This window comes from Macrobrachium rosenbergii, chromosome 3 (assembly GCF_040412425.1).
Source record: "Macrobrachium rosenbergii isolate ZJJX-2024 chromosome 3, ASM4041242v1, whole genome shotgun sequence".
NCBI classification, from domain to species: domain Eukaryota; kingdom Metazoa; phylum Arthropoda; class Malacostraca; order Decapoda; family Palaemonidae; genus Macrobrachium; species Macrobrachium rosenbergii.
In genome coordinates this window covers 16,800,338-16,828,025 of record NC_089743.1, presented here as the reverse complement: position 1 = coordinate 16,828,025, position 27,688 = coordinate 16,800,338, and the positions used below count along the sequence as shown (strand labels likewise).

The 27,688-nt window shown below is 43.2% G+C and overlaps 1 protein-coding gene across 2 annotated transcripts in view; it reads right to left on the bottom strand.

The window, feature by feature from the left end:
- Ppox (protoporphyrinogen oxidase) overlaps nt 1-27,688 on the bottom strand; it is a 600,782-nt gene that overhangs the window by 5,636 nt on the left and 567,458 nt on the right. For both annotated transcript variants that reach the window (XM_067127759.1, XM_067127752.1), the window contains one exon: nt 14,857-15,046. In XM_067127759.1, coding sequence (XP_066983860.1) covers nt 14,857-15,035 — 179 coding nt within the window. In that variant the 5' untranslated portion in view covers nt 15,036-15,046. The remainder of the gene's footprint in view (nt 1-14,856; nt 15,047-27,688) is intronic.

Sequence of the window (27,688 nt, the reverse complement as noted above, 5' to 3'; positions counted from 1 at the left end):
TTGGTGCTGCAGCACACCTATTGGAAACCACTGCCTTATGCCATATTAATAATACTTGGATGATCCAATGATTTCTCAATCATTTCTATCTCCTCTATCATCCCCCCTCATTTGTTACCTGCTCTGTCTACATTACTTTTTATCTCATTCACACACTCCTAATTTTCTAAACTTGATTAATCCATGCCACTTCAATAAACTAAGTCTACAACCTCTATGGTGGTACACTCTACAATAAAGTTTTTACTTATAGTGTTACTGATCAGCACAGAACATCAGCTACAGAATTTTAATGTTTCTGGCTGGCAAAAGAATACACTTATTCTGATGATATGGTGGATCTAATTTTAACAGATATTTCAACAATAGTTAGGGACAAAGTCTTTGCTAACCCTCATCCCACAAGAAAATGAGAGCTCAAATTTTGCTCATTCTATACTAACAGTGAGCTGGGTAAAACCTATATGAAAGGCTCTGGTTTGTATACTTATGAAATATACAAACTTCTTCAAAAATCTGTTATTTTCTCCTATAGGGATTCATACCATTGCCTTTCATGTATGGAGACTTACCCTATATGAGATCCCACCAAGAGAAATCAATCATGTGGTTGACTGTGCAAGCAAGGAATAAGAGATTAGAACAACCTCCTATTGCTCTGATATAAAAGAGACCAGATGGGTAGGGCCCTGTAACCAAGTTCTCTGAGGAGAAGGGAATTATTGTTAGGACAAAAGATTTGCAGAACTGAGACAACTCCATAGAGGTTATCAAGTTAGCAGCAGCATTTTTTGGTTAATCATAAGTGATGGGCTCAGAAAGGCTCTACCTTGTCTTGCCTTCCCCTTTTTAAAGGAGAGACTGAAGGCATTGCATTCTAACCTAGTAGAATATGAGCTAGCAGTGCACTTACCTTAATCTCACACAGTTCCAGCATGTACCTACGCCCAGATGCACCCATGAAAGGGAAAAAGGAACAGGAAGGAATGAGAAAAAATTCATTCCCCATTGACTCCCAAACCACTTGTTGAAAAGACATCACAGATCCCAAGGAAGAGGTCAAGGGAACTGCAGCTGACATCCCTCAAGCAGAATGAGATAAAGGTGACATTATGCCAGACCCTGATCCTCATTATCTGATAGTAAACAAAAAGCTTTTCCATAAGGGTGATGGTCCCACACCCCTAACTTCGAGAGTTCTCAGGCGAGAAAGGAGACTGGATTCCTCTGGAGAGAAACTGTCTCCCCATTTGATAACTTCACAAAGCCAGAAGGAAAGTGTGTTCTGAAATACCTCCTTATGGCAAGTGTGCTAAGAAAATATTTCCTACACTGACCTTAGGGAGTGGGTTCTTTTCAAACAGCACTTAAGGGCACAGAATAGGTACAAATGCATCTAATCTGATTCTCCCAACAAAGTCAGAGAAGAAAGGAACTCAGAAACTCTTGAACCTCCTCTTCAGAATCAAGGGGTTTTGAGTCGGCCACAAATTCTGCTACCAAGGAGAATGAGAGGGATCCCCATCCTTCTGAGTGCCAAAAAGATGAACCATATAGTTCACACATTATCTTTGCCAAGGTTAAAGGCAAGAGGAACACAGTCTTCAGTGTTAGGTCTCTATCTGAAGAATGAGACAAGGGCTCATAAGGGGAAACCGTAAGGCTATGAAGAACTCATGAGACATCCCACTCTGGGGGATGAAGCTCCCATGGTGGGTATGATTGCTTGATGTTCCTCATAAGCATAGACAACTCCACTAGGGTGGAAAGATCAAACCCTTTCAGCTGAAAGACCTGGGAAAGAGCCATACCCTTTACTTTGGAGACTGAATATGTATGTCTTAGTGATGAAGGACAGAGAAATTTAGTCTGCTAAACTGATACTCTGATTGGAGAGTACCCTTTCTGCAACACCAATCACAGAAGATAGCCGACTTTCCTTAATATACATTCACTGAAGACTGGTAGAGGTACCCAGACATCTCTCTCACTGCCTTGCAAGAAAAGCTTCTTTCCTACAGGTAATGCTGGATAACCTATACCCATGAACGTGAAGGGGACTGAACCACTTGATGATATGTGTAAATGTGTGGTTGGCACAGGAGGGTGGGCCATTGGGGCAATTCCCTTAGTGCTTCAGCCAAGAGAGTCAACAGATCTGTGTACCACTTGATGTGTGGCCAGAGGGGCCACCAGTCATCTGAAGGCCCAAGGTGACAAACACACTGTCGATCAACCGATGAAGAAGACTGAATGTTGAAAAGTGTATACATCCAGAATGTCCCAAGGATGCTGGAATTCATCTTCCATCACTCTCCATGGGTCTGGGATAGGAGAACAGAACACAGGAAGTTTTCTGTTTGGTCTGGTTGCAAATAGATTGATCATGGAAGAACCCCCAAAGATTGAATGGCTTCTCTGCTACCTGACTCTGGTGGCCAAATCCACCAGGATGTTCTGCCTGCCAAAAATGTACCTGGCCCTCAGCTCAACAGCTTAGAGAGATGCTCACTAATGCATCTGCAATGCTAGCTGGCTTAGGGGTCAGGACACCGTCCCCCTTGCTTGTTGGTGCACACCACCGTGTCATGTTATTGCTCACGACTACCACATAGTATCCTTGCAGGGTGTTCTGAAAGCCTACAATGCCAGTCAAGCTGCTTGCATTTCTAACATGTTGATGAGCAGATGTAGAAATTCCTGAGTCCATGTCCCTGAAACAAACTCTCCTCACAGGTGTGTGCCCAATCCTTCTTCGATGCATCTGAGATAAGAAGCATCTCTGGAGGAGGAGAGCTCAGAGGCGCTCTTTACAGAAGGTTGGCATTGTTTGGCCACCAAGCTAGATTCTCTCTATGTCCCCATTTAAGGGAACAAGCTGGGTGGGGACATTGCAGGAGGAAGAACAATTCTGCTTTGGCTGCCAATGAAGCGATTGAAGATGACTCTGACCACGAAGGACAAGCTTTCCAGGGATGAAAAATGACCCAGAGTTACTTTCCATCACTGAACAGGTCATTCGCCATGACAGGAACTGTGCCATGACATCCCTGTAATTTTCCAGATGGGGGCCAGGTGGGAAGAATTTCACTACTACAGTGTCCAGAGGCAAGCTCAGATACTTTATCTGTTGCTTGGGGATGAGATGGGATTTTCACCAGTTAATCACTATCCCCAGAAAACATTCCCTGGAGGATACCAATATATGCCACTCACCCATGTACTGTAGACGGCAGATGACTTTTCAATGAGACAAAATAGACACCAAGGTGAACACTGTCCTGCAGGACTAACACAACCCAAGATTCTTCTTTGTGTTGATGTCACACAGCCCAAAGGCATGACAAGCAACCCCCACCTATGGCAGCAGAGGAGGGGGATCACTAACCTCAGCAACTGCCCTACTTCTTTCTTCTTCCATCCCTCTTGGGCAGACAGGGAAAGGGCGGGGGGTAACAAACAGGCTGTGAAGGTTCTCCACCCTTCTTAGTAGAGAAAGAAGACCGCTGCTCTTGCCTGAGCTTCTGAAGCTGGGGCTTTTGCACACCAGACGTGGACTTTGAACCGAAAAGTTGAGCAGAGGGTGCATTGCCTCCCTGAGGTTTGAACTTTACAATGCAAGAGAGGAGAGAGTCTCTAGAGTCCTTCCAATGAAGTTTCACCGATATATCCACTTTTCATGGAAGAAAGTAGAGGTGAGAACCTATCACTAAGCTATTCTGCAATATGTCGCTGCCCTCTTGAGATACCTAGAGAGAAAGCAAGGACAGAAAAGAATCTTTTCATTGCTGGACCAACTCAGCCCATAGGTTGGAAACTTGATGTGCAAGGTAGGTGAGTGTCCTACCATCTGAACAATTAACTCACTAACTGTAGCTCTCTTATGATGGGAGAAATTTCACAAGGGTATATATCCACAGGTCTAACAAAGACACTGTGCGAACAGAAGCCATCACAACAGATTCAAAATTACTGGTTTCCACAGCCCTTGAGAGGTGGAGTCTCTCAAGGCAGTGGTTGTTTCTCAGACAGAAGACCAATGCATCCAACCAGAGGAGCAGATCCTCTGCATCTTCCAGTGTGTAGAGCTTCCTCTGGTGTGTAGGTGGTGTACTGTAGTTATCTTAGCAAAATATCTTTTATCATATAGCTGATAAAATATCCTTTTCATTTATAGGTATATAGTTTTATATACCTTTGAAAAAAAATATAAGAGAAAATATTGCTAGAAAATATTTGACAGATTTCTGGGTGTGACAGATGGGTCTCAGTGACAAGTAAGGGAAGCATGTGTGTGTGTGTGTGTGTGTGTGTGTGTGTGTGTGTGTGTGTGTGTGTGTGTGTGTGTGTGTGTGTGTGTGTGTGTGTGTGTGTAACTTCTGTCTATTCTATATTATTTATAAATAATATATAAATCTTTCATGGCAAAATTGGAAACACAAAATATGAATAAAAGACAACATCAAGAAGGCCTCACAACTTTGCCCTTAGGCATGGCCCTAATAACACCTTTTGGCATCTTGAATAACTACAACCAAAGTAGATGCTGCACAAATCTACATTGAAATTTTCTGCACAAATCTACATTAAAATTTTCAGCAAAAAACACCTTCAAATGACAGAGTTATAATGAGAGAAACCTGATGATATGCAAGGGTAACTATTTACGATATCACACACATCCAAACAATGAACTTCTGGTTGCATCATGAGGCCCTAAAGTATGCCAGCTCTATGCTGGGGCCAGTCAGCAAGCATTCTGTATCCCTCCAACGTGCCTAGCAAAGTGTATCTTGGTAGTACTGTATGTTGGGAACTATTTTTTGATATTTAAAAACAAATATTTTTCTGCAGATGTATTCTGAGTCCAATGGTGTTGAAGGGAGTAAAAATGCCCAGACGTACAATACGACCTATGGCACTCAGAGCGTTAATGTATAACAGCTCTTAAAAATTGTATAAGTACTGTAAGCCTTCAATTATCCACATTTCAAGAGGCAAGGCCTTGTCAAATATGGTAAAATTTGGATAAGGTCAAATACAAGTATTGGTATAGAACATCATCTCCATGCTCTTAGTCCACCTACCCTGTCAATATTGTAAATTATAACCATAAACACTCAATATGCTCATAAACAACCACCATCATTTTAATCTGAAAACTTGATGCATAAGGCAATTACCTAGCTCATTTTCCCATATTTGTTTCCTTATCCCTAAACTGTGATTCAAGCTATTTATGATAAATGGGTTTGTAATACATAAATTTTAACAATTAATTTATTAATTGAATACCTGCCTACTCTTGAACAAATAACAGAAGTCTTAAAATTACAATTACTGTACTGCACTGTTATTTTCTTTTAATATTAGGAACTAAGGTTAAGCTAATATCACTGCCATTAGAAACTGGCAACAGTGAAATCAATAATAAAAATGACGATTACACTTCCAAAACAATCTTCTGGCAAGCGAGCCAAATGCTTAACTGATCCAGATGTATGACAGGAAGGTGTCAAAGGGCACAGGATAAACTTGCCCCAAGAACTGACCCGGTTCCCCTGTGCTCAGGCTACAGACATACAAGGCCATCAACGCCTTTCTCCTTGAAGGGAACCACAAAAAAGGAGTGTGCATTATTGGGGAACATTGACTGGCTACTCAAAACCAGAATTTGGTCAAACTCTTAACAGCTTTTAGAATAAGACTAACATCCTGTCTAATTTTAGAATGTGCTTTTCCTGACATGAATGGGAGCAGAAGGCACGGCTAAGGTTGTAGGATCAAGTCTAGGACAGGAGGTATGAGAGAGGGCATGGAGGAGGGTAATTAAGAGACAGAGGACCCAGCAATGAAGTAGGGAGGTAAACCGTACATCCTTGTAAAAGTAACTGCTTCCTCAATATGACTCCCTCCTCTTTCTAAATATAAGGAATTATAAACTCATCTGGCAACTCTTTATCCTCTTCACACATGATTGACATCCCTACAACCATTACGAACTGTGTCCATCTAACACAACAGAATACAGTGCATATCTAATTCTATCACAGACACTCTGCTAATGCAGAAAACATTCCTGCAAAACCTCAAAGACATCTTGAGCAAATAAAACAAGAAGTCACTATACTATGAAAAAGCAACAAACAGCAACTAACAAATCACCACCAACTATCCTGCCCTATGACAAGAAGCATTCTGATGAGAACTAAAACATTCAAACACACTTGGTGGAGAACAGGTGAACTAGACAGTCATCTGGGCCAGCCAAGTAATAAGACAAATTTAAATTAATTTGTATTTGTCATAGCTAACAAACCTGTGGTCTTAACATTAGGATAAATCTTCTGGTGCCAGCTGGAAACTGGTAAAAATGAAAACAAGAATTGTTTATGGAAGGTGGCAGTAAATGTTGAGACTGTAGGTTTGTTAGCTTTGAAAAATTCAAATTAATTTAAATTTGTCATTTGTTCATTTGTGGAACAAACCTAGGTCTTGACATTAGGACAGACTCACTCCTGGTGGGAGGTAAGAGAATCTTGAGCCAACTGGAGGTTCAGAACACCCAGTCATACTTCCTGAATAAGAGAATTCAAAGGAAGGAGACTTAAGCCTCTGATCTGTTAGATATATGGGTATCCAACAGTCAGACTACTGGGCTAAGTCCAATGCAGAAATTCACTGTATTAGAAGAAGTTAAACAGCTATATCTGTTCAGATAAGAAACTAAGGTAGCCACCTATACATGTTTGTTATTATTCTTCTCTCTCTCCTTGCTAAAGAGAGAAAGGGTTTGCTACTGCTAGGTATATTCGTGCAGAATAAAAACAATTAACAGTAAGGCTACTTCACTCATCTGCACCTAGCCCATTCCAGCATATGATGGAACCATCTTCTTACTGCCTGTAGGTAGAGAAGAGAGGAAAAAGTGGGAAGGAAAAGAAACCAGTCATCTCAATCATCCTCACTTTCATACCATCATCTTAGGCAAGATACAAAACTGTCCTGCCAGGGGCACTGGATGAGCTACACAAGTTGTTAAGTAGCCACCACTGGACTCAAGAAAAAAGTGTCCAAGGACCTGTGGGCAATGTCCCTCATGTAGAAGGAAGTGAACATGGTTTGGTGGAGCCAAGAACCAGCATTCAAAATTCTATGAACAGATAAGTTCTTCTTGAATGCTAAGGAGGAGCTTCATCCTCTAATGTCATGTACTCTTGCATGCACAGTATTGACAATAGGAAATGATGATGAGGAGCAGGCTGCCTAATCACTGGCAAAAGTCTTCAGCATCCTGGTCTGAGATGTCGAGTCCTTTTTATATAGCAACGCAGTGCTCTGACGGGGCAAAGGATCTTTTTATCTGGAATGCCAACTGCACCTGCTGGCGTGAATACGGTACAGAGCTATCTTTAACAACAGGGAAGATTTATCTCAAATAACAAAAAAAACTTTTAAAATAAAAGTTTTGGTACCAACCATTAATCTTAACTTTTAGTGACATCCTCTCTTCCCCCTCCTTCAGATGGAGAATGGCAGAGAAGAATGAACAAATGGCATCATGGGCCAAGTGGAACTGGCTGTGTATGTGCACTGGGATCTTGCTTTGCAACATTTCATATTGGTGACCCTGGTCGCGTTCCACACAGTAAAGACTATTTATGATTTATGGATGGATGGATGGATGTATGATATTTAGGGCAAAAGCCCAGGCACTGGGGCCAACAAGGCCATTTAGCGCCGTAATGGAAAGAAAAATTATGTTAAAGTTATGAATTCATGAAGGAAATGACTAATAAATAAAATGAAGTGATGTGACCAATAAATAAGGGTATGAAGTTTAATGAATGATGTGCTATATACATAAAAAAAATTAATGTCATTAAAATTCTACGTGATGTAATAAATTATTAAATAAAATTAAATATCGTTAAAAATGTTAATACACTTTAAAAAAGAGATGATAGCAGAAATATCTGCTTCATCTCCCAAAATATCAGACAGGGATTTACCCTGAAAATATCTCTCTCTTTGGTTAAATTAAATTAAATTAAAAAATTCGCAGGTAATGCATCAAAGGTGACTGACCCGCCCACTATCAGGCATACCCAGAACAATTTAGCAGACAACCTCATTCTGTTTATGCCATATACCCATCGGAGGGGAGGCAGGAGGGCTCCGATCATGTAATTACTTTGTAAGTATATATAAAGCTATTTTATCATAAAAATGTAATTTTTTTACAAGTAACTTACCGAGTAATTACAAAGCTGATTCCCACATTGACAGAGGAGGGATACGTGGACATACTCTACTCAAAAACATTAAGACATAATCAATTTGAAATAGAAAATGTTGCTAGCATTGAAAACAATGTTTGACGTTCCTTATTAGTACGAGAGCCGGCAGTAGAAAATTGCCTCTGGTTGGTGCTCAACTGTAGCGACGTGGTGGTTTAGCCAGGAGCGTGTCTGCTACTTAAGTGGGGGCTTTGCAGCAAAGGAGGAGTCCAATGGCTAGCAAAGTATAATTGTAAGTTTTGCAGTGAAGGAGTTAAGTGAAGGCTAGCAAAACTTCAAAAAATGCCCTTGCCATGGCTGCAGTACCACAATAAAACAACCAGATAACACTGTCATCTGCACTGAAATAAAGACCACGACCCATCCACAGAGTGGTGGGTGCTCCAGGTACACAAAACTCGACACCTTACTACAAGGTGAAGAGATACTAAGAGAAAATCCTATGCTTCCTTTTGTGATGCCAAGCCAGTTACTAAAAGTCACATGGTACTGCAAAAAATTTTAACACTGTTTAAACTTTTCTGAAGAGGTGAGAAGTGAAAATCGATTACACTTCCAGTAGGTTGATTGTAGGATGGACGTAAGAGGCGTATATGAAGACTAATGAGGTAGAAGTTGTTCTGATGTTTTTTATCTTTCACTTAAAAGAGGCTTAATAATCTCCTGAAACTAAGAATGGTCTCACAGACCAAGTCCATACATGAAAAAGAACAATGCATTTTTAGAGGGCGAAAAAAGGGTCCTTGTCAGAACACTATAGGTTATAAATGGCCCCCCTGTGCTTCCAATCCTGCTCAGGTAATACCTGAAAACTCCAGCAGAAAAGAGAGCTTCCTACTCTTCCCCAGAGCCAAGGATGTGGGGAGATTTGGTGCCAGATGACCGGAAGCTGGAGCACGATGTAGATGGCGCCAGCTGAGCTGGATGCCAGATAACAAATTGGTGCGGAGCTGGCTGGCACTCCTAAGAGCTTGGGGCAGAGTTGGCGCGAAGTTGTAGCTGGCGTCAGGCAAGCTGGAAGTCAGACGAGGTAAAAGCTCAGGCTGGAGGGTGCTCCTGGGAGCCCAGAGCACTGTCCCCAGCTGTCAAGACTGTCTTCTCTTCCATTAAGTTCTTGAGAGTTCCATTAAGTTCTTGAGAGGGAGAGAATAGTTCCAAGTCATGAAAGGGTCCTCATTCTCGGTTAAAAACCCAAGGATAAATGAGCAAACCGCGTTACTGAGTCAGACATAGCTCGATGCCCCTAAAAAGAGGAACATTAGAGATTCTATATCCTCTCCAATAAAAAAGGCAGTGCTGCCTGCCATTGAGTCATAAATGTCTGAGAAGAAACTCAGGGTCTGAGACACCCAATTTGGAACACTGTTCACTTAGATTGGTGGACTGAGCTAGATGATGATGTCTGCATCTTTCAAATGTCTCTTGTAGCACCTTTGAAAAAAGCCCCTCCTTCCTGACAAGTACCCGGACTACTCAAATCCTGTCTGCGTAAGAGCGTACTATCCTTGGCGTTGCCTCTTGAAGTGAGGTTGTTTGAGATGAAACGAATAGTGGAAGGATTCTTGGAGAGTCCACCAATCAAAAATAGCAATTCAGAACCATAAATTATGGTTCAGAACAGGGCTACGAGGAACGTTGTAATGTTCTGATGAGCCTGAGAAAGTTCAGCCCTTCCTTGACCATGTCAAGTGGTGGAAGAGCTTAGAGGTCCAGGTTGGAACGATCTTGCAGTAAGGTGTCGTTGCCCAGACTAGAAGATTCCTTTAAGGTGCAGACAGTCAAGATCGGCCTGCCCCATGGAGGCACGTAACCCAACAGTTCAGGGGATTGAAGATCCATTTGAGAGTAAGAGTGAGTTTCTGACAGCTCAGTTCAACCGCCAGAAATTCCAGTTGGACTAGCAAAAACTTGATTTATCGTCAGCAGAAAAAACAACCCTTGTCGCTTGTTGGTAAGAGCTAGTGTAAAAAAGTAAGGACTGTGAGGGAGAGGACAAAAAACACTTGTCTTGCTCCCTTAAAAAACCAAAGTCAGACTCCCAACTCCATGTAGGGGTGACAGCCTTCTTCAGCAAGCTCATAAATTCATACACGAAAGTCCCTGTCTGCAAAGGACGGTGCTTGGAGACACTAACTGATCTCACAAAAGGGAGCAATTCGGCCCATCTCGAACTCTAGGCAAAGGTGGCACAGGCTGAAAAGAGACAAAACTGCCTGAGAACTGTTGTATGTTACTCAAAGGAGAGAGTCCGATACTGAAGAAGGACACCTGATGATCAGAGACTAGAGTCGATCACTTGAAGAGGCATTGAATTGGAAAATGAGCTCAAAAAAGAACAACAGTATGTTCTTAGAGAAGACAGGTGCTGAGCCAAATAGAGACTGGTGTTAGCCACTAGTAGGCTGGTGCCAGCCGCATGAGAGCTGGTGCTGGAAGCTCTATATGAAGACGAGCTCTGGCGCTATAGGGCTCTTGGGCGCTATTGGAAGCCTCGGGTGCTATCAGGCACTTATGTTACGCTTGGCGCCAATACTGGCGTTCCGCATGCCTCTGGTTGGGGCTCCACTTAACCTGTAGCGACGTGGTAGTATAGCCAAGAGCATCTGCTACTTAACCCTTAAACGCCGACTGGACGTATCATACGTCGACTAAAATTGTCTGTTGGGTGCCGAGTGGACGTACCAAATCGACTACAAAAATTTCAACCTTCGGTCAACTTTGACTTGACCGAAATGGTCGAAAAACACAATTGTAAGCTAAAACTCTTACATTCTAGTAATATTCAATCATTTACCTTCATTTTGCAACAAATTGGAAGTCTCTAGCACAATATTTCGATTTATGGTGAATTTTTGAAAAAACTTTTTTCCTTACGCCTGATAGGTAACTCGCCAAAAATTTCAGAAATTCTTTTCGTCATTTTTGTCGTAAGTTTTGCACCGTTTATATTAGCCGTTACATAAAGTTTTATATATGAAAATGTGCGCAATTTCATGTAAAATACAGCAAAATACAACCCATGGTTGTAGCTTTTATCAGTTTGGAAATATTTTCATATAAACCATGATAACTGCCAAAATTTCAACCTTGGTCAACTTTGATTGAAATGGTAAAAACGCAATTGTAAGCTAAAACTCTTACATTCTAGTAATATTCAATCATTTACCTTCATTTTGCAACAAATTGGAAGTCTCTAGCACAATATTTCGATTTATGGTGAATTTCTGAAAGAAAAAAAAAAAAAAACTTTTTCCCACGCTCTGCGCCGGTAACTCTTCGGCCGAACATCTCAGAAATTCTTTCGTCACATTGTCATAATGTTTGCATCGTTTTACATTAGTCGTTACATAAACTTCTATATATGAAAATGTGCGCAATTTCATGTAGAATACAACAGAAAATAGCTCATGGTTGTAGCTTTATCAGTTTTGAAATATTTTCACATAAATCACGATAACTGCCAAAATTTCAACCTTCGGTCAACTTTAACTCGACCGAAATGGTCGAAAAAACGCAATTGTGTAAGCTAAAACTCTTACATTCTAGTAATATTCAATCATTTATCTTCATTTTGCAATAAATTGGAAGTCTCTAGCACAATATTTCGATTTATGGTGAATTTTTGAAAAAACATTTTCCTTACGTCCGGCAGTGGTAACAGAGGCTGAACATCTCAGAAATTCTTTCATCACGTTGTCGTAATGTTTGCACCGTTTTATATTAGTCGTTACATAAACTTTTATATATGAAAATGTGCGCAATTTCATGTACAATACAACAGAAAATAACTCATGGTTGTAGCTTTTATCAGTTTTGAAATATTTTCATATAAATCACGATAAATAGAAAAAATTCGACTTTCGGTCAACTTTAATTCAATCAATTAGCTTCATTTTTCAACAAACGGGAAGTCTCTAGCACAATATTTCGATTCATGGTGAATTTTTGAAAACATTTTTTTACGTCCGCGCATTACGAATTCATGTGATAATATTTTCTCTGTGTTGCTTTGATCGTTTTACAATTTGTTATATACCAAAATCATTGCAATTTAGTGTACAATACAAAGAAAAAAAATAACCCGTTAGCTTTAACCGTTTTGCTCACAGCGCGATTTGTATAAAATTATATATGAAAATTTTTTTTTGCGCTGTCGTATATTTCAATATTTATATATGATAATGATATTTTTTTCATTTCTGATGGTTGCATACTAAACTTCAGGCAATGACAAAAAAAGAGCCAAAATGAACTCTTAATCTTAAAAACTAAGCGTGCTGTGATTTTTTGAAAAAACTTTTTTCCGCTGGCGCATTAACTCCCGAACGCCGCCGGCATACGGGAGACGTTTTTGTAAATAGAGGCTCGGCGTTTAAGGGTTAAGTGGCAACTTTGCAGCAAAGGAGAAGTCTGATGGCTAGCAAAGCATAATTGGAAATTTGCAGTGAAGGAATTAACTGAAGGCTACCAAAACTTCAAAAAGTACATCTCTATTGATGCCTTTCCAATGGCTGTCTGTCGACACCTGCGGTCAGCAGGCTTGACTGAGGGGCAACTACCCAGGGGCAAACACCTCCGGACTCCCATGGACTTCAGTATGCCTCCCCTCTGGTGCATGGAAGTCTGACAGGGACTAGGTTTAGGAGATCCGAGGGAGTGGATAGCTACCCCTTCACTACACATCCCGTAAGACACCTTTCCAGTGGCTGCCTGTCGATACCTGGGACCAGCAACAGGCTCAACTGGGGGGGCGACTACCCGTGTGTAAATCCCCCCCGACCTCCCTTGGACTTCCAGTATGCCTCCACCTTGGTGCATAGAGTCTGACAGTGACCTTTGTCTAGGAGCATCGAGAGACAAGTAGCCACATCCCCCACTGCACAACACTTCACTATTATTACAAGGTTAATATCTGTTAACCCAGACACAAGACTGGCAATGGCATGGGAAGGAAGCAAGGGAGCCAGGTGTGGGAGCAAGTGGATAAAAAAAGGCAGGCAGGCCAGCAGTAGTAGAGAGTTGGCGCCAAAATCTCAGTAACTGGTGCTGAGCGAGCGCCGAGCACCCGATAGCGGTATCCAGCGCTCTGCAGTTGGCGCCAGGCGAGCTAGTAGCTCGGGAGCTGGCGAGCGCTGCTGGCCGCTCTTAGTATAAGCTAAAAAATGTGGAACTCTTTACAATTCGTGCCATCTTTGTTTAGTATATGTACTGCTGAAGCAAGTACCAGAGCACGGTTACTGGCTGTTGGGAAAGTCTTCTTGCTAAAGCTCATCGTAACCAAAACATTTAGCACAATTCTCTCCTACTGCATTCCTGCCCTTAAACTTTTCAGTTCTCTGCTAAGGAAAGTGTAATAATAAGATGTTCAATTAATTCTTTACGGACAAATGTTATGAAGTACACAGTGCCATCATACAAACATATCTCAAATCCTAACCAACATAGTTTGAGAATTCAGATATGTATTTATTACCGAAAATATAGAATTGGTAGAGAATGCAATATTTATATTACTCTAACCGGTAAATGAGGTAGCGAACGCAATATTTAAATTTTTTACGCTACTCGGAAAGAGAAAAGTTAACCTTTACCAACATAGTTTGAAGTACACTGATTACCATCATACAGCCATATCTCAAACCCTATCAAACATTGAGACTATTATGTATTAAGTCTTGCGTATTATATTGCGCATGTTGAAGCTCTGCTTATGACTTGTGCATTGTGGGTGGTTGTGGTTTGGGGCTGGGGAAGCCCCGTCAATTGTAGCAAGATGTAATAGCACTAAAACCATTAAAGCCAACATTTAGCCATCTGTATTCTTAAACCTCTGCCTCTAGCCACCCTGTAATAGAGACTTTCAGATATGTATTCACTACCAAAAAAGTCTGCTTGGTAGCGAACACAATACTTACGTTATTACGCTATTCGGAAAATGAAAGTTAGCCTTTACCGACAATAACTGAAGTACACAGAGTATCATAGTAGACATGTCTCAAATCCAAACAAACACTAATTGAGACTTGCAGAAAAGTCATTCATTACCGTAAATATTGGTTTGGCAACGAACACAATGCTTACGTTTATTACTTCAACCGGTAAAGGTGGTATCGCAGTAAACTACGCTACCAGAGTTAAACCATTGATTGCGGAATCGCTACTGCAGTGAAATATGATAAACTTGAATCAGATCTTAATAAGAAAGCAATAAAATACCGATCCTGAAAGTTGTAGGCTTGAAGACTACCCAAAATCAATGATAATACTTCACTGAAATCCGGTTTCCAATCGGCAAATTTAAGAACAAAGCTGCCATCAACACTGTGGCAGAAACAGAATGAAGTTGTCTGCTAAGTTGTTCCTGGTATTCCCGTTAGTGGGCAGGACCAGTCACCTGCACTAAATTTGAAGTGATACCTGTGAATTTTTTAATTTAAGCTGCCGTGCCTAAGGAAACCATAGCTATGTAATTACTTGGTAAGTTACTTATATACAGTATTTCAGTAAAGCACATTAGAGATGGTCAGCATAGGTATATTCACGTAAAGTCTTTTACCTTAAAGTCCTTGGCCCCTGTTCATAGAGAGTACCATCTTCAAAAGTTGTTGATTTAATCCATCCCCCTAATCTCTGTGATGCTTCAAGCAGTATCACTTGTGAAGCTGGATTTAGCAGCTTCATGTAATGTGCTGCAGCCAGACCACTAATTCCTCCTCCTAAAACTGCAACTGTCATGCTTCTGTCAACTAAAAGATTTATCGTACCTTAATAAAACTTAAAACAATTTTTTTAGTTACTTCAAAATTCTGTATTTCAGAATTTCAAATTTTTTCATCTACACTGATTTTTTAGACCATACTCTATATTTATTTTAAATTCCCAACTGCTAAGAAAAAAAATATAAGACATATCAAATAATAAGTGGCCCTGAGACCACACTGAATTGACAAGAGGACTGTATTTTAAGAAACTGCAATTTTCTGCATGAAAAAGCAGTCATCTTCTGCTGAAAAGCACTGAATTCCTTTTATAACTGCAACTGAAAGAGAGTACAGTATGGTGTTATGTATTAAGAAAATATGATATAACCATTAACCCTAAAACCAACTCTAGATTACTCCTGTGGCCCGATCTCATTTGGTCTGACAATCATTTGGCATCTGGTCAATGTCAAGAGCCTAGATACAGGTGGAACTAAATAAGGAGTTGGAAGGCTCCCTTAAAAACAAATGACATTTTATGCTAACATGCTATTGTTGTCTGTTACAGTTTAACTTTGTCTCTGTGTCATCTTATGGAAAAAACAAACAACATACATGTAGGAAGTAGGTAGGCAAAGTACTTTTGATCAAAACATGAATTTTTTCATCGAACCAAACAAGGGAATCTTTTCAGAGGACAAGCTAACAGTTCTCAGTTCACAAGGTACAATTGTAAAAATATTTTTATGAAATAGGAAATTATTATTCATGACATGATTATTAAACCTCAAGCAGACTGGAATGGAATTTCTAGTCGTCCTTCATTTCTGAATGAGTAAACTCTGAGGCTATTATTCCAATCAATAATAATTTTGTCTACCCAATCAACTGGCGAATTCCTTCTCATTTGTAGTAAATCTTGGCTAAGTGATGACTGTAGACATGCTTACTTGGAGAAACAGAGGGCTTATAACCTTTGGAAAAGGCATAGATCTGTTTTGACATAATCTATATCTAACTAAAATCTGTGGCTGGGAGAGTCTGGCTGACAATGAATGTAATTTGACTATAAACAAAACTCTAAAATTTGCACTTTTAATAGTATACTCGCTAGTTCTCCATTTGCTTGTCAAAATGGTAGCCATAAAGCAACCCTTATGTGTTTGACACTGAGAAGAACAATCAGAAACTCAGTATGTCTCATTCCTGTTTTTATAAAGCTAAACTGATTAGTTTAGCTTTTTGGTCTTATGAAATTAAGAATCTTTTACTCAACTTTGATGCTTAAGGGGGTAAAGACCCAAATGGCATTTTCCCTTTCATTTCTGTGAAAAATAGCAAATTTTAAATTAATTTGTATTTTTCCTAACATATAAACCTGAAGTTCTCTACATGGGGATTTAGCTTGCGAACGTGAGTTGGGGCCTTTTTTCAACTTTTGGACAATGTACTTTACTATCGATAGTTAGGAGGAAGCCCTGTCCACCTGTTAGTCTGCACTCCACTTTGCCTTTCGGCCCCGGTAAGGGGTGGCTGATGTGGGCCATTAGCCTAATGTAAAGAACTTCAGGTTTGTATACCAAGAAAAATACAAATTACTTTAAAAATTTTCTGTGTTCCTACACAAATACAAACCTTTGTGTTTTTATGTAGGAGACTTACTCTTTGGAGGGAGGAGTCTGGGTACTCTCTAAACCGACTGGTTGGTTCTACCCACCCGGGATTACCTTCATGATCTGAGAGCGTAGAGGAAGGAATCCAGCACCTTTAGCTTGCTGAACATGTGGGATGTTACAACTGCTAGACTTCTGGGCATAAAGTAATGAGTTTGCTTCCACTGCCTCGTTGAAAGCTGAAAGAACCAGTATGCATTGGAAACAATAAAATTTAATACAAAATGGGTTTGTTTCATTGTCTATCCCTTCTCACCCCCTTGTCAAAAGAGAGGGGGGACAACATCCAATAAATCCACAAAACCACTGATGAAGGACAGGATGCCCTGTCATACTACTAACATGCAATCTTCGTCTGTCTAGCATGTAACTATTCATTACCTAACTTTCTGCTCTATGAGACAGAGAGGTGAAAGAGAAAAAGGAAGAGACCAATCACACACACACACACTCTCTCGCTAAACACTGACATACCTTAGACGAGATGCTGCTTGTTCCTGTAGGGGAGCTGCGTGAGATACACTGCTTGCTGGGCAGCCATCACAGGACCCAAGGGAAACATGTCTAAGGACTTGTGGGCAATGTCCAGACGGTAGAAGGTGAATGTGGTCTAGCGTAATACCTAATGAACCAACAGGTTCTTCTGGAATGCCAGAGACAGGGTGATGCCCCTACCCTCATGAGCTCTCGCCCAGACTGTACCCACTTCTTCCTCGCCAGACAATGTGTATGCCCTTTTGATTGTCTCATGCAGCCAGAAGAGATCGTATTCTTGGACAAGCCAGTACTAACAAAGAGGTGTCAACAATCAGGCCTGAGATGTCGAGTTCTCTTAAGATAGTATGCAGCACCCTAACCAGACACAGTAACATCACTACCAACAACTTCTATGGAAGGGATAGAAAAGGGACTGATATCAAGCACTGATGGATTCTAAGTCTTTGTCAAGAACTCTGGGACAAACTCGAGTTTAACTGATCCCCATCCCCTCAAGTGCTTAACATCAAAAGAGAGGCCAAGAAGCTCACCTACTCTCTTTTCACTGAAAACAGTCTTCAAAGTCAGATTCCTGTCTGACAACTCTCTCAACAGCTCATACAGAGTACCATACGGAGTTAGGCGCTTCTAGACCAGAGTCACGTCCCACTAAGGGGGCCTGAGTTTCCTGGGTGGGCAGGACTGTTCAAAGCTTCTCAGGAGCATGGAGATCACCCATGAGGATGAGATATCAACTCATTTAAATCTAAGGACTTGGGCAAGGGCAGACCTGTAGCCCTTGATGGCTGAGACACAGAGAAGCTTCTCTTGGCAAAGAAAGACGAAAAAGTCAGCTACCTGCTGAAGAGTAGCTCTGACTGGAGAGACACTGACATCAACTTGGAAGATGGTGTACTCTGGTACACAGCTGCTGAGGATTTCCACAGGTATCCAAACATCTCCTTCACAGTGCAGCAAGAAAACCCTCTTTTTTTGTAAAAGATGTTGGTTAGTCTCCAGGCATGAAGTGCCAGCTCTTCTACTGCCTGGTGATACCTCCCAACGTGTGGCTGGCACACCACAGAAGGATTTGTGCCATGACCTTGAAAGGCGTCCTCCATCGGATCGGAACAGGTTCAGATAACAGAGCCAGCAGGTCTGTTGTGATGGGTTGCAAACAAATCAACATTTGACAAGAGGCCACTTCTGGATCTTGGTGTAGAGTCAACCTGAGATTCAGGGTGACTCATCCCAATGAATCTGACAAAACAGAGGAAAATCTATACACTCGTGCCTCTTGCAAACCTTTGGTGCTAGAAGGCACCAGTCCCCCTTCTTACTGATGGGTGTTGTTGCTCATGGATCAAAACATCAAGAGCTTCCAGTCCTGAAACTCCAGGTTGAAAAACAGATTTTACCCAAGGACAGTTATGTGGAGGTGCTTGTTCAAAGAGTCCTCCACAATGTTCAGTGTAGACCCCATTCTGTCCCTATACATCTAAAACTGGCAGCTGATCTTGGGAGGGTGAGTACCAAGTGGCACTCCCATTAAGAGGTTCCTGTTCATCTAACCATCAATTCAGGTCTTTTCTTACTTTCTCTGACAGAGGAACAGAGAGAAAAGAGGATCCCTTCACAGAGACCAAAACTCCTTTGACCTTCAACAGAAGGGACCAGAGGTGGAGACACCATGAGGGACCAGTTTCTCCAATGATGACAGAATGACCTGCCACTGCTGAATGGTTTGTTCCTGTCAAGACAAAAACTTTAGTGCTACCTCCCTGAACTTACTGATGTGAGAATCTAAAGGGAAGACTCTCACTGCTACTATGTCTATCAGCATGCCCGGGTACTTGACTCTTTTCTTGGGAGCGAGATACGACTTCTCGAAGTTGATCACTACACCCAGGTTGTGACAAAACTTGACAAGGCAATCTCTATCCTGAAGCAACTGTGGCAATGAGCTCGCCAGGACCATTCAACTGTCCAGGTACCTCAAAAGACATATCTTGTGCAAATGGGTCCAAGCTGGAGTTGGTATAAACACTTGCGTGAACACTTGGGGGGCGGCTGAGAGCCCAAAACACAGTGGCCTGAACTAGAACACTGTCCTCCCAAAGGGTAAAGCGGAGGTACTTACAAAATGACCGATGGATAGGTATTTGAAAATATGCATTTTTCAGATCCACCAACAGCATAAAGTCATGGAGTGGAGAACTGAGCAAATTGTTTCCATCTTGAACAGGTCTGGCAATCAACCAGTTCAATGGGAGAGAGGTGGATGACCAACCTCCACCATCTGTCTGGCTTTTCAACCAGGAACAAATGGCTGTAAAACCCTGGAGACAGGTCTTTCATGACTTTCACTGAATCTTTCTGAAGCATTGCATTCACCTCATCCCAAAGGGTGGGATCCTTCTGTGAGCTGGGAACATGCCTGGAATTGGACCAGTTCAAGAGTGAGGGATGGCAGAAACTCAAAGGATAGTAGGTACCCTTCCTGAAAGACATCTAGTACCCAGGTCTGTGCTCTTTGTCACTGCCAAGTTGCCCAATGGCTCGATGTGCCATCCACCACCAAAGGCAGGAAGCAGGGAGAAATGCCGCCATAGTGACCTCCTCCCTTCATTCCTTTGGCCCCCATCCTAGGATGGGGGGGCTAAAAAGGGGACAACCATGCACCTTTCATTACTGGGGTAGAAGACGACTGGGTTCCTCTATGCAGGGCAGAGGAAATCTTGGACTTTCTCTAGCCCACAGAGGATGAGCTGCAGTGCCACATGAAAGCCAAATAGTCTTGGACGCTGCCTGGTGGACAAGGTTGTCATTGCTTTCGATGCATAGCCTGTCCACGGCGGCCTCCACCTCACTCCTAGCAAAGACGGGAGGATCACAGTACCTGTCTGTTCTTTAGAGCCAAACTTGACTCCTTGCCAACAAAATTTGAGAGCCAAGGCAAAACCGCATCTCACCTCCTCAGAACTAGGTTTGCTGTCTGGTGCGTAAGGTAGGTGATAGCCCTACCTCCAGAAAGCATCAGTCTCTTGGAAGCTGCATCCTTCTCGGACGTACAAACCCCTGAAGAGGAAGCTATCCTGGCCACTGTAAGGGACCAAAGATCCAACTACGAGACTGTCAGGAACATCGCCATGGCAGTTGATTCCACTGCCACTGCCTCTGACTGTGAGAGAGAGAAACACACTGCACACAAGAGGGTCCAGCAACAGCCCAGGACATAGATGTGTCAAGTCCAGGTCAACCTGTTTTGTTGACACTGGGCTCTCTGATGACACGTAATATTTCCTCTGATGAGCCAGAAATGGAGGAAGTGTCTTACTGGACCGGCTGGACTGCAGGGGATTGTCTTTCCCAGAAACAAGAGAATTCACCTGGTCCAAGACCCCACTGATAAGTCTAGACCATGGCAGGCTGATCAGAGCCCTGGGTTCCTGCTGGGGTCCCCAAAGTGACTCGATGGCCAAAGAGCGGTCTGCAGGACGGGCCAAAGTCTCTTCATGATCATTAAAATGACGAATCATCTTAATTATCCGTAAAATGTGCCTCTGCAATTTGGGGTGTCCACGTCCTGGGGCATATGACCCTAGGGTTCATCCTGTTCCCAGTGCTCCCTAGTTGTTCCCTTTCTTGACCACTCGGGCATAAGTGGTAGGGCTGGGATGGGATTGAGAATGTTTCAGGCCCAAAACCCCAAACCTGTCCAGCTCCTGGCTCCCAAAAAACCCTGAGGGGTTGGAGGGAACAGGTGAGAGATGGTGAGCACCATTACCCGGCTTGTCAAAGACTGAAGTCTTGACAGGTGAGTGATGCCATGGGTGGTTGTCAACCCACGGTAACAACATCTGCACAAGTTGGGAAGAGCAGTCCCACTCACATGAATGTGGGCTGGGGTTGTCCCTTAAGCATGCTCCAGTCTTCCGAGAAGCTAGAGCTTCTACAGGAGAGGAAGACTGAAAGGGGACCTCTTCTTGCTTGGTCTGGATGACTGGGGCAGACAGGCTGGATCACTATCCCAGGACCCCTGAGCTGCTTTCCCTAAAGAGCGGGAGGAGGGTGAGGGAGCACCTGCCTGTACTCTTCTCACCTTCTCTTGCTGGGCATGGTGACAGCCAGGCCCTGGTCTGTAGACTGGGAACACTTGCTGGCAGGGTAGGGGTGCTACCTGGGCCGGCAACAGTACGCAGGGGGGTCTGGAGAACCTCGGGTAGCAGTTGCGTCCTTACACTCAGCAACAGATGCAATGGTACTGCTAGCGAGAGACCCACCAGCCCTTTCTGCAGCAGAGGGCTGACCACTGGAAGCTCTGTGAGACTTCCTGCTGGGAGACGATCCAAACCACCTTCTTCCTCCGCTTACTAGCTTTGGAAGATAAAGAGGAGGAGGTGACAGCACTTGACGACAAAGACAAAGATGAAGATGATGACTTCTTTCTTCTCTTCCCAAGTGCAGCCAAGGTCAAGGCAAAAGACAGCAAGTTGAGGAGGACCTCCCCCAAGGACAACGCCAAAGGCAGTATTTGGGGACACATAACCTAAGCTACACACTGGGTAACCAGTGAGGTAGGGGTGATCCTAGAGCTGGTGGAGACCATGACCGTCGAAGTTATCACAGTCAGACTTGAAGTCAAAGGCAGGCCCTTCATCACCTTCGAGTGGTCAATGAGGGAAGAAACACTCAGCTCTCCTAAGATGCCCAGGGAGGGCCACAGATCCCTGAGCCCCTCAGCCTCCATAACACCTGAAACCAAAGTCGGGTTAGAGGACAGCTCTTCCTTACGCCCCGAGAAAGAGCATCCTCCAGAGAGCAAAGAGAGACTCCCAGGGAGATACCACGGTGGTCGTCTTTGCCCCCTTGGCAGCTCTCTACCGAACCAACAGTAAGAGTCAGCAAAGGGGAAACAATTCCCTTGGGAGTAGTAACAGTGGGAGGAAGTTCATCTGGTGGAAGGAAAGTACTGTAAAGGACTTTCTGCATTACTGGTGGAATATTGCACCCCAGTGACACCAGGGAGACCTTCTCTCTCTTATTCTTCTTGGCAAACTTCACCTATTGTTCAGACGGCCAGATATGGCACATGGCACTCTAAATATGGGCTATTCTGGTTGTTATCATGCTCTCTTAAGGTAGTACTGCAGAACCCTAACTGGACAAAGTATTATCTCATCTTGATCATTACCTACAAGGTCCTCTCAGGAAGGGATCGAAAAGGACTCAAATCTGGCACCAGGGACCAATGGATTTTGAGTCTTCATTATGAATTCTGGGACAAACTTGAGTGTAACAGATCCCCAGCCCCTCAAGTGTTTAACATTGAAGGAAAGGCCATGAAGCTCACCTACTCTCTTTGATGAAGCCAGGGCAAGCAAGAAAAGTCTTGAAGGTAAGAAGCCTGCCTAATTACTCTCTCAACATCTCGTAAGACCCATGAGTCAAGCTCCTCAATAAGAGAGTCATGCCCACTCGGGGATCCAACTTCCCTGGGTGGGTAAGACTGTTTGAGGCTTCCCAGAAGCATGGAGATCTCCCATGAGGATGAGAGATCTAACACCTTCAATTGAAGGACTTGGCCAAGAGCAGCTCTATAACCCTTAATGACCAAAACTGAGAAAACCTTCTCTCAGCGAAGAAAGACGAGGAAGTCCGCTGCCTACTGAGGAGAAGCTATGACCGGAGAGATACCCCATCGATGACATCAACTACAGAAGATGGCCTATTTCCTCTGGTACACAGTCGGTGAGGATTATTGCAAGTATCCAGACATCTCCTTCCTTACGTGTCAAGAAGACCCTCTTGCTCACAAGAGATGCTGGATAGTCTCCAGGCATGAAGTGCCAGTGCTTCCACTGCCTGGTGATACCTCTTGACGTGCAGCTGGCATAACAGGTAGGGCCACATGGGAATCTCTCTCAGGACCTTAGACAACAGAACTAGCAGGTCTGGATACAACTCGCTGTGTGGCCACTTGGGAGCCACCAGAGTCAACCTGAGGTTAGGGGTGATCATGACACTGTTGATCCCCCGAGGAATGAGACAAAATGGAGGGAAATTGTATGCTTCTAGGCTGTCCCATGGGTATTGGAACATGTCCTGCATCATAGCCCATGGGTCTGGCACAACTGAGAAAAACACCAGTAACTTCCTGTTGTACTGGGTCGCAAACAGGTCTATGACAAGATCCCTAAAGATCGAATAGCTTCTCCTTACTGTCTTGGCGTAAGGACCATTTCATCCCTATCACCTGACTCTGGCGACTGAGCTTGTCTGCCACTACATTCCGGGTGCCTGGAATGTACCTGGCTGACAGCTCTGATGAGTGGACTACCACCCACTCATGCACCTGCACCACCAACATGTGGAGATGAAGGAAAACCAATCCCTCCCGCTTGTTGACATAAGCTACTACCGTGGTATTCTCGCGCTTCAACACCACGGAATGCCCTATCACTTGGTCCAGAAACTCTTGTAGGGCTAAGAAAGCTGCCTTAAGTTTCAGGACATTGATGTGGAGGTCTGTCACTCTGGTCCCACACACCTAAAACTAACAGCTCTTGCCGGTGTGCACCCCATCCCTCGGTCGATGCATCTGAAAACAGAAGCATCGGGAGGTGGAGTGCCCAAAAGTACTCTAATAAGAGGTTCCTGTCATCTAACCACCAAACCAGATCTTTCCTGACCTCCTCTGACAGAGGGATAGGAAAGAAATCAGGGTCCCTCGCAACAGACCAAAACTCCTTATCCTCCACTGAAAGGAGCAAAGGTGAAGCAACCCATGAGGGACCAGCTTCTCCAAAAACGACAGGTGATCAAGAACGACTCGCCACTATCGAGCAAGTTGTTCCTGTCAAGATAGGAACTTCTGTGCTGCCTCTCTGAACCTGCTTATATTCAAGTCCGAAAGGAAGACTCTTGCTGCTGCCTTATCTATGAGCATGCCCAGATACCTTACCTCTGCTTGGGTGTGAGATCTGACTTCATAGTTGATCACCAACCCCCCCAGTTATGGCAAAATCGAGAAGACGATCCCTGTCCTGAAGCAACTGTGGCAATGAGCTTGCCAGGACCAGCCAATAGTCCAGGTACCTCAAAAGATGTATCTCATGCAAATGGGCTCCAGCTAAGTGTGAACACGCGAGTGAACACCTGGGGAGTGGTCAAGAGTCTAAAACAAAGTGCTCTGAACTGAAACAATGTCCCCGATGGTAAAGCGGAGGTACTTGAGAGAAGACCTACAGATGGGTACCTAAAAATACTCATCCTTCAATTCTGGAAGGGCAGTTAAAGATGTGCTATACAAGTATGTGTGAGGGTGAACCAGGGTATGAGTTCGTGAAGGCTGTGTGTGAGGGTGAACCAGGGTATGAGTTCATGAAGGCTGATAGGTTTGAGGAGGTGAAGATGAAAACTGGAGAGGAAGTGGGCTTGCATGCCCATCGGTTATAAGCTTTGTCCAAGGAGAAGATAAGGGTAATTTTGAAAGATGATAAAAAAGATTGGAAGCGGTGGTCCAGGAAGAGCTTAAACTTGAAGGATGTTTTAGAAATCCTAGAAGACCTGACAGTAGATGACGATGAACCTAAGATGTACATTGGGCCTGAGGTGGTAAATGGAAGGACATATACGGACGCTTTGGTGAGTGAGGAGATAGGTGTGATGTGAGCCTTGTTGGAGGAGTGTAGGAGAGACCGGGTGGAAAGAGGAAGAAAGAATGTGCAAGTGAATGTGGGAAATAACAGGAAAAGAAGCTGGAACAGAAGCCAAGAGAGGTTTAGGAGTGGAAGTGTGAGTAGAACAAATGTAAATGTGAGGGGAAGTCAGATGGGAATGAGTAGTAGTGATAAGGAGTCTTACAGGTGTAGAAGGACTGGGCATGTGACGGCATACTGCAGATGGGCCAATGGCGAGTGTTTCAGCTGTGGAAAGAGGGCATATGTTGGTGAACTGTCCGCAAGCGAAAGAGCTGAAGTGTTTCCACCGCGGAAAGGTGGGAAATTGAGTGAGAGACTGCCAGAGTGGAAGGAGAGTAGGAGTAAGTAGAAGTCATTGTGGAAACTGTGGAATGAGTGGGCATTTTGCCAGGACATATAAGAAACCTCCGAGTAAGTGTGAAGGACGTGGAATGGAGGGTCACGAGAAGGAAGTCTGCTGTACCAAACCCCAACCCCAAGGAAACTAAGTGTGAAGGGGGTTTACCGTGGTGAGCCCTCTGGTATGGAAGGGATAGGAGTGTTGCATGTGAGAGAAGGGTTTGTAAGCGGGAATGTCTGTTTTGGGGAACAAGTAGATCGTTGTTTGTGTGTTAAGAGCGTTACTGAAGGCGTTGACTGGTGCTGGTTGTAGCGGAAATGTGGTTTTCAAAAATGTGTAAGAGAAAATAAAAGAAAATGTAGCACAGAGGGAGGAATGTACTGGATATGTAACAGGGATAGGAGGATTGGAAGTAAAGGTGTCTGCGAGGTTTGTTGAGTCAGTTATGGTTGCAGGAATAAGGTTTGGAGGAGGATTATTTTGACATGGATAGAGTGAATGAGAGGTATGATATGCTAGGGTACACATTTTTGAAGAAAAACAGGGTAAAAGTGCACCCAGAACAAGAAATGATATGGATATGAATGGGGAGTGAAATGAGTGTGAAGTTGTATGTGGAGGAGGATGGACAATAAGTTTGAAGATGGTTTCTGGATTGGAGGTGTATGCATGGGAGGACGTACAATTGCCAAGAGATTTTGGAAGTGTGTGGAGTGTGAAAGTAGGGTGGGGAACCAATGCTGGAGTTGGCGCAGAAAGCTTGGGTGGAATAGTCATGTTGGATGGTAGCTAAGTGTGTTATGAGATAAGGCGGGTCATGCATGTATGTGTGGGGATGTGAAAAACAAAAGTGGAGGCATACATCTGGGTGACTGATTGGGAAGCTTAAGAAATGTGGTCGATTTGAGTAATGATAAACATGATAAGGGATAGGATGTGATGGCCAAAGGGGAAAAGGCAGAAGAGTGTAGTAGAGAAAAGCTTAGAGAAAAGGTGCGACTGAATGAGAAGTTGAGCAAGAAAGACAAAGTGCAGGTGTATGAGTTTTTGTGGGAAAGAAAGGGTGTGTTGAGTCAAGGCGATGAGGGCTTTGGGACAGCTAGGTTGCCTGAGTTCTGTATTTGGCTGACAGATGACACACTGATTTATCAGAGATCCCGATATTTCCTGGCTCCCGATGCTTGAAAGATTGAAGAGCAGTGTGAAGAATTAGAAAGGACAGGAGTGACTGAACCCAGTAAGAGTGCTTGGAATAGTCCAATTGTGCCAATACGAAAGCCTGATGGGAGACTGTGAATGTGTATTGATTACCAGAGAGTAAATGAAATGACAGTGAAAGGAAGATTCCCTGTGTGTGTGGTGTCTGACTGTGTACAGTATGTACACAGTGTTTAGCAAGATGGATCTGGTAAGGGGGTATTGCCAGATGCCAGTGGCGGAGGATTGTAGGCCGATAACTGCTTTCTCAACTATGTAAAACCAGTATCAGTTCTACAATTTCAGTTTTGGATTAGCTAATGCCCCAGCTGCATTTCAAAGAGTGATGAATGTGGTACTGATTGGTTTTCCCTGTGAGAATGTGTTGGTGTTTCTTGACAACATTTTGCTGATGAGTAAGACTGTAGAAGAGCACAAGAGATTGGTGCAGTGGTGATGAAGAAGTTAGAGGAAGTGGGGTGAAAGTCAGTAAATGTGAATGGTTCATGGAAGAGGTGGAGTTTTTGGGCCATAAGGTGAGTGAGTCTGGTGTACAAAAGGCATTAAAAGTTTGTAGAAAAGTGAGAAGTTTCTCTTGACCCAGGACTGTGCAAGAGTTGCGTGGATTTTTGGGACTGATCGAGTTTGGAAGAAAGTTTGTGGAAGATTGTTCAGGGATTGCAAAGCCGTTGTCAAAATGGACAGGCTGTAAGAAGAGTACAGTATAGTTGTGAGGCAGGATGAAAGGATGGTGAAAGCATTTGAGAAATTAAAAGAGGGGATGGTGAAGGATGTGAAGTCAGCCTACCCTGACTATAGTGCAGATGCCAGTGAGTTAGAAGTGTATGCTGATGTGCGTGGAGTGTCGATGGGTGGATATTTGATGCAGAAGCCAGTGGTGAATGAGACTGAAAAGTGATAGCATATGTCAGTACAGTAAGGCATTTAGTTCGGCAGAGTGAAAGTACCCGACTGTTGAGAGAGGGCTGGCTGCGCTGCGACTGTATGTGAAAGCATTACAACTGTTTCTGTATGGAGTGAGGTTTGTGGTACGTACAGACCACTAAACTCTAGTGTATCTACAGAAAATGAAGGGAGTAGATGCTAGAATTGCATGAATGGTACAGGATTTGAGCGACTTTGATTTTGTGGTAAAGTATATCTCAGGTAAAAGGAATATTGTTGCAGACATGATGTCTAGACTACCTGGGGAAGGAAAACAAGAGAAAATGAAAGACATAAGACCAGGGTATCTGCCGAGAGGATTGGTAGTAGCACGTGAGAGTAAGCGGGTGGT